At 36.3% G+C, this 11,594-nt stretch overlaps 1 protein-coding gene across 1 annotated transcript in view; it reads right to left on the reverse strand.

Annotated features, from left to right (window-relative positions):
- Positions 1-11,046, reverse strand: part of FER (FER tyrosine kinase) — a 166,368-nt gene extending 155,322 nt beyond the window's left edge. The window contains exons 1-3 of the mRNA XM_086478933.1: positions 10,840-11,046; positions 6,522-6,695; positions 3,044-3,143 (exon numbers count right to left, since the gene is read on the reverse strand). Of these exons, the coding sequence (XP_086335059.1) occupies positions 3,044-3,143; positions 6,522-6,695; positions 10,840-11,046 (481 nt within the window). The remainder of the gene's footprint in view (positions 1-3,043; positions 3,144-6,521; positions 6,696-10,839) is intronic.
- Between the last annotated feature and the right edge of the window lie 548 nt (positions 11,047-11,594).

The raw sequence follows: 11,594 nt of genomic DNA on the forward strand, positions 1-11,594 counted from the left end.
TCAGACACTTTCATCTTTCTCCAGATCTGGAGAGCACAAAGTCCTCCATAATGAAGCCCCTGCATCCTTCAGAAAGCAGCACTATGCAAAAGTTCCCACTAGCTGCCTTCCCATTGCCCTAACACAAACAAAACCTGTAGCTAACCAGTATCATTATTCATCGCTTAACCCTTATTCTTATCACTCTTTCCACAGGTCCTCTTAGTGTTTTCAGCAAAGTGAGAACAGCTGTAAGCCAGCATCAGGGCATCGGCATGTTGATTCAAAGTGAGTGTCCTGTTAGCCGTTGCAACTGCAGAAGATCACTTTCCACTGATTATAGCTTTGCCAGGCTTTATCCTTTTTAGTTAATATCCTCTACAGTGTGTGTTTAGCCCAGAATTTAATATCGCTTTCAAAAACTCAACCAGAAAACAGGGACACAATTCTCTTCCCAAACTAGAGAACTACTTGTACTTCTTTCACTAGCAGGTCTACTCACTAAAAGGTGGTTTTGCTATTCCAAAACAAAACCAAAAAAAGTCACTAAAGTTCAAAATCACTACACTTGTGAAAAAGGGAAATTTCTAAGTTATTCTTTTCTGTGACTTGCATTCTGTACACATTGACCAGCTTGCACAGCTACTGCACGAATTTACAGGTAATTCAGCACGTACAAGCCCAGGGGCAAAGACAAAGCAGTATATCTTAAGGAGTAATTGTCCCCTTCAGCTCCAGAAAGTCAGGGCCAGGTACTGTTACGGAGACTTGGTTTGCTGGAGGAACATAGTTCATTGAGAACAGCATTTTACAGAAGGGGACCTGGACTGATTCTTTTAATTCATTTCTTGCAAGAGCTGGTGTCCAAAGTCTTTCAACTTTTTGTTTAACAAAACATTTTTCAGCTTATTTCCAATACTTGGTTATGCCCTCACACTGTTCTGGTAGCTATTGTTCCTTCCCTTGTTTTCAGTAATCCTTGAAATCCTGAAAAACTTAACCAGTTTGTATATTAACAAAAGTCATATTTCCTAATAGCACACAATTTGAGTAAGTATTAGTTACTAAATTAATGCCTGGAATAACGAAGCATTACAATTTTAAGACTTCCCTAACTTCTTCACTTCACAAACCAGTTTGACAACTTGAGGTCTCAGAAACCCCATGAAAATACCATGGCTTAAAAAAATTCAAACAGCTCAGCTGACCTGCATTTGATAGACAACTGCAGCAGCTCACCAACTACACAAATAGTCGTGAACAAGAACACAGCCTGGGGTGCAACAAGGGAGAAGCAATTCTGCAATTTTGTGGAGAAAAACCTGCAACATTTTTCTGGGGGTCAACATTTGTTAAAACGTTGTGAAAGTGAAATTAAGCACGAATTGTAATAAGACAAACAGTAAAGGGAAGCCTGAAAGTGAAGGTTAAGGAAAACCGCAGAAGAAGTAAGTGTCTTAAAAATGGCTTGTGTATGCTGCCTATCTAAAGAAAAATTAATTCAGTTAATCAGAACCACATCAAAACATCACAGCTGCCGACAGGCAAAACACTCTTTGATTTCAATGGGAAGTTTGGTGCTTCAGGAATGGAGAATGATCAGAGCTGTAACAGGAAGATGGGAGAAAAAGAACATACTAAGATCACAACACCCTACTATATTTTCCATGTCACATACTACATGCTCACATGTTAAGCAGTTCCTTGGGGATAAACCAAGTAACCAAATTAAAGTTATATGTAGAAAACAGCTAGGCAACTAGGCAAAATTAACAACTGAGTATGTATTTACATTTTTAAGTGATTAAGAAGATCAGTAAAATTTAAAAAAAAAAAAAGGCTGAAGCTAAACAGTGCTAAGCATAACTTCTCTTAACCCATGTTGTTTTGTCATTATATTCACATACTGGCTACCACTTCAAATTTTAGACAAATTTTGAAAGAAACAATCTTTCTCTCAGCACTGATAGCTACTGTATTGCACTTTGAATTACAGTACAATAAAACCAAGGACAGTATCCGTCATCTTAGTCATACAAAAACTTAAATGGATCTTGCAATTACATGTACATACTGCCATCCAATTAATTTTCTCTAAAGAAAGAAAAAAAAATCTTAGAAAGGCACATAAGAACAATTACATTTCAATACATCATAGAACAAAGGCTCTCCTTTACCTAAGCATTTGCACATTCAACAGGGATCAAAATCCATGCAATTTGGACACATCATTTGCCAAAAATCTTTAAAACGTCTCAATGCGCAAATGAGTTCTTTTCTTCCTTTGCTTAAGGCTGACAAAGGTTAGATCTCTTACATTGTCAAGAACCGATGCTGATGCCATGGCAGCAACCATAATAGCTCTCAGGATGCAAGTAAGCTGCAGCTGCAAAGTTGCAACCTACTTACCACTACTGTAAATAAAGATACACAAAAAATACATATCATAAATATTCAAAGGGCAGGCATCAAGAGGATGGGGCCAGACTCTTTTCAGTGGTGCCAAATGATAGGACAAGGGGCAGTGGGCAGAAACTAGAACACAGGAGGTTCCACCTCAACATGAAGAAAAACTTCCTTACTTTGAGAATGACAGAACACTGGAACAGGCCGCCCAGAGAGGTTGTGGAGTCTGCTTCTCTGGTTCAAAACCCACCTGGATGCGATCCTGTGTGACCTGCTCTAGGCGAACCTGCTTTAGCAGGGGGGTTGGACTAGACAATCCCCAGAGGTCCCTTCCAACCCCTATCGTTCTGTGACTGATTCTGCGATTAACAGTTCATTTGAGCAATTTTACATTTGAAATATGTCCACTGAAGGAATAATAGAGAGCTTAAAAGGATTTCCATTTAAATTAAAAGAAAAGCAATCATTTATTTTATGATTTACAAAGAGTACCACCAAGTACATATGATGAAAATTGGCCTTTCTTAAGATACTAAATAGCTTTTATATTGTAAGAGTCGCTCAAAATAAAAAAAATCACCCTGTTTCACTGTGAGAGTTTCAGCAGGTTTGAAAAAAGCACTAATAAACAGATGAAATTAACACAAGTCAGTCATACCTTTAGCCACAGCTTCTTTATACTTTTCTTTGGCAGAATTTACTTCTTTTATTAGTTGTCTATAGCTAGATTTCAGTTTCTCCAGTTCAGTCTTTGTGACCTTTAGGAAAACAGAAATATAAAAAGTATTACAAATACTTATCCTCAATACATAAAAAAATTCACATCATTAGTGAAAGACAATTAACAGGACTTATTTTCCAAAATAAGGATGTTACCACTTTCCATTGTCTTAAGATAATCTCAATAGGATATTACACAGTGTAATAAAATGAAAATCAATAAATGCATGGAATGAAATAAAGAGGCCTGAAACAGAGATCCCCATCCACATCAGTGTAATGAAAAATATGTTTAGGAAATCCAGCTAACCATAAACACCAATCCATTTCAATGACAAGGAAAAAAAAAGCATCAAAAAAGATGCTTAATAAATCATATTAGATGAAAAAGTTTTATGCATCGGAAGGAAATTCTTTAGCATCTAAATAAAAGGCAAGATAGAAGAATTTTTAAGTATCACAGATCATACAAACAGCTTAGAAACAGCAACTGTGCACAAACCTATCTATTATAAGACTTAAATCTCTAAAAAAGAAACCAAGCCCCCAAAACACTCCAACCAAACTACATTTGAACACAGCACTGAAGAACCTTTTTGCAGTAGAAAGAGCTCCATCGAACATGACATTTTCGTCAAAAAATTAGAATAAAGTTGTCTCTTCTGTCACTAATTTACATTCACTCTGTGACAAAATTAGTGCTCTGTTCAGAAATAATCAGAAATTATGAACTTGCAAACAAAAGCTAGTAACAAACCAGCCACTGCAAACCAAAAATGTAGCATATATAGTAAAGTTAAAACTCTGACAAAAAGAAAAATACACTCACAAGGGGAAATCACGGAAGAGGAACTTAATTTAATGGAAATGCGCCTCTCAACGAATGTGCAGAAAAGGAAGTTGGTTCTACAGAAAAACTTTCTCTTGCAGCTGGCATGAAGAAGGCTGGAGTTGACAATCCTCCCTTTTTTCATGAGGCAAAGGCCAGATACCACTCCTTCAACCCTCAAGAACAGCATCTGAAAACTTAATGGAATTCCTCAAAGAGCCAACAATGTGCTATCTACAGTTTCTATTTCTGGGCCAACTGTGCAAAGATTTAATTTAAAGGCAGAAACTTTTCTTTTCATCAATCCCATATTCTCATCAAATATTTCTACACACTGTAAATTACACTCACAACTGTTAGACTCACAACGCATAGACTACTAGAGGTCATACAGGAAGAAATAATTTTATGACAAGCTTGTATTATAAAGACACTGAAGAAATGGAGGAAAAGATGAAATTAGGAAGTAGCGAACACAATTAAGACATAAATAACAAGGAACTGCTTCTCTTACAGAAAACTGGAAAAGAAAAGGTAGGTGACTATTAAGAAACCTTTGCAATAACTGCAAAATAGATTTTACTGATTTTTAGACTGTGTTCTTCCAACAGACAAAAACAAAACCAAGAGCACATCTGTCCCCAATTAACACTTAAGGAACTAAGATGGTCAAGCATTATCTCAAACCCAGTTTTTACATCTAAAATTCTTGCCCACTTAACTAGCACAATACTCCACTTTTTTTCCCTCAAATTTCATGAAGAAATAAAAAATATCCAATATCTTAATGGGAATTGGAATAAATCTGCAAGATAAGAGTTTTAGTACATTTGTGTAAAAGACATGGTATTTCGCTGTTCTTAAGAATTTTATCAAAAAGATTCGTCATCATAGAGTTGTCAAGAATAAGAAAGGATGATACATCTGCATTTCACCTAAAGGGAAACACATTTTTTTGCCAGCGTATCGATGAACTGCAGAGACACTGATCCTCACAAGGTTTGGATAATGTCCTGGGAAACAGTAAGTACTTTGCTTCTCTGTGTAACAAAAGCAGAAATAATACCACAGAAAATGAGAAGTATTTTGAATTTCTGGGAACCATTCTGTAAGTGCTCCAGTGAAACAAAACCTTTGAACAAACAATGTCAACTAAGAATGAATGAATATATCATATCTAAGAAGAATGCTATTCAAATGCTTCTTAGGAAAATCAGGAAGAGGTAAAATCAACCAATCAAACAAAAAACCAACAGTGCAAGCTTATTCATCAGGATACAAAATATTTGCATGGTCATGCAGCCCATAATTAATTAAAATCAATATAGGTTTTAATTAATAATTTGTGGAGTCCTCAATATGCACTATGTATTTTTGAAAATGCTGTATTTTAAAAGACAGTTTTATTAGAGATTTTATTAGAGTTAACAGAAAAAAATGTTTCACACAGTCTCTTTTAAAAGTATACCTGAACTCCCAACAGTCTTGTTTCATCTAGCCTCTCTTTCTTACATTTCTTTTTCCATTTCTCCAATTCTCTATACATTTAACCTCTATTATTTCTATCGTATGCTACCAGTTTTTGCTCTTCTTCCATCCCGACTATTTTCAGATGTACCAATCCATAATGTCTGTGAGCAATTATCTGGCTTGGAAATTTAATCAGATAAGACAGCCTACTGACCATGCATCAAAAAAGATGTACTCCCAAAGTCAGTACCTGGAGAAGATGACAAGATCCTAGCATACTACGGAAGCAGTCCTGTCAGAGCCAACATATTTAAGTTAATGTATGTCTAGTACTAGTTTAAAGTCCTTCTCATAAGCGGCCCAAGAATCTTTTACTCATCAGTCCCTGACATTTGTACTGAACTACTCAGATGTTACATTTTAATTACACTACTTCAAATCTCAAATTCTCTGCTGGAAAAAAGAAGAAACAGTGCTTTTCCTTCTTTCAGTAGACCTTTCAGACTATCAATCTGATTTTGGACATTTGCAGTTAAACTTTCACCAGAGCACCTGAATGAAACTGTGATTTCTGTCAGCTTTACGGACTAGATACAGTACTTTCAATATAAGCAGGATAACTGATTTGTAATAGAAAAGGCTCTGAAGATTTCCATCTGCAGCCTTAATGTTTGGTTTACACTCGATTTATATTTTAGAATAGGGACTAGAATCCTCTCCCCAACCACAACAGTCTGGACTGTCAAGAGCATTCATTAACAGAAGTTTTCAGTGCCCTGGTCCCAGGGATGCCTGGAGTGGTAAGAGAACAGGAAGAGAGATACAAGAGAGAAGTGTCACACAGAATCATCCTTTACTGGAACAAGAGCATTTCCAGTGTTATCTCTCTATAGAAATTCATATAGAAGAAAGTTTTCCATCTCTGCCTTGTCAGCTAGCAGGGGAGAGAAAATGTGGAGGAAATAACTAAAATTTAAACTAGGCATTCTGTGTACTACAAAGTACTACTTTTACCATAGCACAACAAAAACCAGAAGAACTAAAAAAACCCACTCTTGATATATTACTTTCAAATGTACAAAACTGTAATAAATTTATTCACAGTTGAATAAAATACCTTGCACATCTCTGCTTCAATTTGTTGATGAACACCTACATAACTCTTCTTAACTTGCTGTTTATCTTTGATCATCATTGTAAGCCTATGCAAAGGCCCAGAATTAAGATCCTCTGCATGCGTCTTCATTATTTTGCTCAGCTGTTCTGTTTGCTGTACCACAAGCAACCAAGACTGCAAAAAAAGTACAGAAAAGCACTTACTTATTCAGACTTACAAAGAACCAAATGATGAACGTGAACTGTGGGAAAAGACGCATCACTATTCAAAACAATTCAGTAAAAAAAGAATTTTAAACTTACCCAAATGCACTTGAGATCTTCTAAAATAAAGTACTTCCTGCTACAACAAAATCATGCCTCAAACCTACTCATAAAATCACAAAAAAGCACCAGAGACAAAAATACAATATTGCATGTTCACCCTTCAGCACTGCCCTAGCACTTCCAAACACCAATGAAAGCTTTACAGCTTTTTTGGAATACATTCCAAACACTCCTGATAAGCATGTTGCCATGTCCTTTGATCTCCCAGAGAGAAAAACTGTCTCCCAGACACAGTTACTCTGTTCAAGCTGACTCGTCTGCCCTCATCTAAATACCTCGCAGTAATACACATTTGAGTGGTTACTGTTTAAAAGGATACCATGCGCCAGCTGCTTCACATAACTGACAGCAGAGTCAGGCCGCTAGTATCAAAGCACAAGGTGCTAACAGGTTAAGAGACACAAGCAGTTACTCATCTGTCATAGTAATCCAACACCATTCTGTACCCTTACTTTAATAACTTCCTTGGCCATTCTGTCAGTCAGTTTTCAGGACAGCTTAACGTGCTGTGTCATGCTTTGAATTTTGATTAAGAACTGTAAGGTGAACAGAGAGACTTCCAATGCACCACAAATGCAAACACAAAATTAAAGTTCAGTTCAAATAAAAGCATTTGCTACCCTAAAGATCCCCCTCACACTTTGATGGGAATAGATTGGATTCCTAGAGATAACTGCCTGACAGCGAATTCTATGCCGTATCTAAAATTTTACAATGGCTACATGCCATACAATTACCAGGTTTTGAAGGCAGCTAGTATGCTAGTTTTACTAGCATTTATCTTACTCTTACCAAATCAGAAAGCCACCTTAGATCATCAAAACTTAGAAAATTCATCTGCTCAGTAGCTTTGGGGTTTCCTTACATCTCATATATAAACATATATACATAATATTTCCATCTCTACATGACAATGCTACAATGCAAACTGGATTCTAGAGAAGGAAACAAAATACAGTTAACTCCTGTATATATTAATCTTTAACATTTCCTTTAGCTCGTAAACACTCCACAGACCGGCAGAGAGCTACCTAAGACTGCTTAAAATGTGTTTGCATAAAAGGTCACGGTCTAAAGCTTCCTGGTTATGGCCAAAAACTCTTTCATCTCTCCATTGCAGAACACTTTCCAAGTGACATCTGAAGCTATACTGCAAAGCTGCATAGGACAAAAACATCATTAAACATCTGTCTGAGAGGAGTGGGTCTTGTAGTTATAGAAGAGTTCATAAGAGCACTCTCAGAGGTGAAAATGTAGTCAGAGTTCTCCATTTTCTTTAAGGCTGATTTATTATTGATGAGACAAGTACTGTTTCAATCAACCCTGAAAATCACAGCAAAAGCATTTTTCAACAGGACAAGTACTCTAAAGAAATACTTAGCTTACGATTCACCAAATGAACCTGAGTAAGTCAGAAACATAGCAAAAAATTCCCGTTCCATATTAAAAGAATAATTTGCACATTTTCCTGTTCCTTACATCCCTCTTTCCACACTGAGAGAACAGAAGTTAAACAGGATTTGTGTGTTTCATACGATTATATTTTATTATTTTAAAATAGGAAAAGCTAAACTGAAAAGCTATACTTGAGAAAAGGCTTCAAAAATTGAGATTTGTATGGGACAGAAAATCAGCTGGGTGGGGATGGCAGAAAACGCAAAGCATTTCCTTTCACATAAAGTAACCACAATCCATCAAACGCAATAAAATATAATATTGTTTGGTTTAACAGTATTTTTTAGACACACACACACACAAAAGAGCTGTTGGGAAGCACTAAAAAATACTGCTTCTCTAGCCTTAGCAGTTGCAGCCACTATGCCTTCCAGCAAGTTTGCTGCCTCTGCATGAAAGAAAACATAGGATAGATTTTCTCAAATATTATTTCTCTCAAAGGGCTCACTCTTTCTGTACACTTAAAAAAACCTCAAAACCAAAAACAAAACCAGAAAAGATGAGACAGCTTGGTATTTGGTTTTGATGCCACATAATACCAGAAATTAAATATACAGGTATTCTAAATCTTAGGAGATGTAACATACTAGATTTCTGTCCCATAATATTTGGGTCATACTTCAATTCTGTAAAATGTCAGGGAAAGAGAAAACGTATCATAAAATAGAAAAGTAAATTAGAATGAGGAAAATCAATCAGTAATTCAGACATTTTAACTGCCAAAACCAATAAGATAAGGTGTCACTACACAACTTCAAAATCCAAGGTGACAGTGAAATTTCAAGGCAAGCCCACATGAAAGATCTGTCAGAAGCACACAAATATTTTTGCTATTATATAAAGATGTAGAGATCAAGGATGGGGCTTGAGAGAAAAATGGCACTTCCTTAAGAGAGAAAAAAAAAAAAAAGAAAAAAAAAAAAGAAAAAAGAAACAAATGTAGTCCTGAACGAAAAACTTGAGTGCCTGTGTCTGAAATAAGATTTCAAAATGTGACACACGTGCCTCTCTTCAACCCAAAAAGAACATGGCTTATGTCTGATCTTCAGCTTTTTAAGATTTATTTGCTCATAGTAGTGCCCATGTCACTGACATGAACTGTCCTAGCCACATGAAGGTTAAGGGTTGCCTATACCTTATAATGCTAAATACACTGATGACAATGCTCCTTTACTGTTCTAGCCCTAATCTGCTCTGCTTGCAATTCCAATAGCAAGCAGCAGTAGCAAGAGTTATTAGTCATATCACCTATGTTCTATACAAAACTTTGGGATCCAACACTAGAAGGCTTGAAGAAAATACCTGACTTCTGCCAATCTTATGCTAATGACAATGCTTGAATGTTTATTTACCAAAATCATCACAACTTAACAGCAAAATCTACAACAAACTGTGTACAAGAAACACAATTCGGTGAAAGGCATTTCAAATACACCACCAAAACACACAAACGAAAAAAAAAAAGAGATAGTATGTCAATTTCCAAGACAATAATATTGTGAGGGAGGGAAGCAACAACATAATTTGTTATAGATAAACACTATGCAGTGCTACTTTTGGGACAGCTGAAGCATGCTAGCTATAGCAGCGCAGCTTTCAAGTCACACACACACTACCACTTTAACCCAGTGTAAATCTAGACTGCTGCACAAAGAGCAGTCACATTCCTAATGCTATGCCATAGCTAGTATTCAAGCAGTCACCCCATAAGCCCACTACATAAAAACTGCTTTGTCTAAAATTTCACTTGACCCAAAAAGAGTGTTTTCCTGCAGAGAGGAGATCAGGATTCACGCCAAACTGAAGGGACTGTGTAACTACTACTACAGCAGAAGGGCCAAGAATTGAATAAGCCATTAAAACAGAATAATTTTCTCTAGTCAGGAAGGAATTCAAGTCAAAAGTGAAGCTTAAAACAGGTGAAATAGGTAAGGTTGCTTCATCGGTACCTTTACTAGACTTGCTCTAAATCTGAAAATTAGTAATTTTGGGGAAGGACAGCCTTATCTTTACAAAAAGTCAACACAGTTATTTTAAATCAGATACAAAATAACTTCACAATTACAAGAAACATCCTGAATTAATGTTTTGGTTTTTATAGCACATGCTGCAGTGTGAATAATAACTGGAATGCTAGGCTTTGCCTCAGTTTCCTGCCATTTTTCTATTTCTGTCACAAATTCTGTACAACATAAACAATAGTTCCTATTTAACTGTCTTAAAAGAAAAGCTTACTATAGCATACTGTATTTTCAAAATGCTAAACAAAGTAGCGGGCTCAACCCAGGAACCTCAAATACTGAATTTCAGAACTCAGGATTGATTGTAGTTCAGTTATTATTTTTCAAAGCAAGACTGGAATTCAACTTCTGCATATTCCACTGAGGAACTAAAAGGAGCCCAATCTAAATACTTTAGCAACGTTAACTCTCAAGAAGCTGAATGAACAGGAATCCAACTGAAACTAAAACAAACAAAAATAAATCCAGTGTTGTTATTTCCAGGGATATTCCAAATTCAAAATACTTCAGTCTTACCTTGGACACATTGCTGATATAATCCAATTGACAAGTGCTCTCTTTATCTACTTGATTACAAAGATTCTGCAAAGTGGAGGCATACTCCTTATCACTTTTTACTCGCATCACCATAAATTTCTTCACCGTTTCCAGCAATCGTAGTTCCCAGTCTTGCAGTTTTAATAAAGCATCATGAGAATACTTCAGGTCACCTCCAAACCCCATTTTTTAAGGCACTATATACCACACAAAGGGAAACACAGGCTCTTCACCACATCTGCAAGCAGAATAAGATTCATGAGACACGTATCAAAAGAAAAACTTTTTGACAAAAGGCGAATGATAAAGAGCAACTATTAATGTCTAAACCATAAATAACCATAAGATTAACCACATACATATACTTCCTCAAAATAAACCAAAAGGAGGGTCAGATCACTGTTTTGAACATCCATCTACGACTGGAAGAGATCTTGGGCCGAGAACCACCCTCCAGTTCCCATCTGCAAAATGTACCTCCCTAACTTGAAGTGGAGTTATGATGGAAAACATAAAAGCACCTAAGGCAGGTGCTAATACTTTACGTACTAAAGAGCAATCTGCATATTTAATCAAGTAAGTATAGCTGACAGTACCTCCAGACAAGAACCACCAACTACACTATTCTACTCCTGGTGACCCAAAACATTTGTTTTTAGTATTTACTGTCCCAAGAGCACAGAAAAATCCAAATAAAACATCAGCTGTCAGGCACCGCATCTGTGGGAAATGGA

The sequence above is a fragment of the Leptosomus discolor genome, chromosome Z, assembly GCF_034619465.1.
Source record: "Leptosomus discolor isolate bLepDis1 chromosome Z, bLepDis1.hap2, whole genome shotgun sequence".
Classification (NCBI taxonomy): domain Eukaryota; kingdom Metazoa; phylum Chordata; class Aves; order Leptosomiformes; family Leptosomidae; genus Leptosomus; species Leptosomus discolor.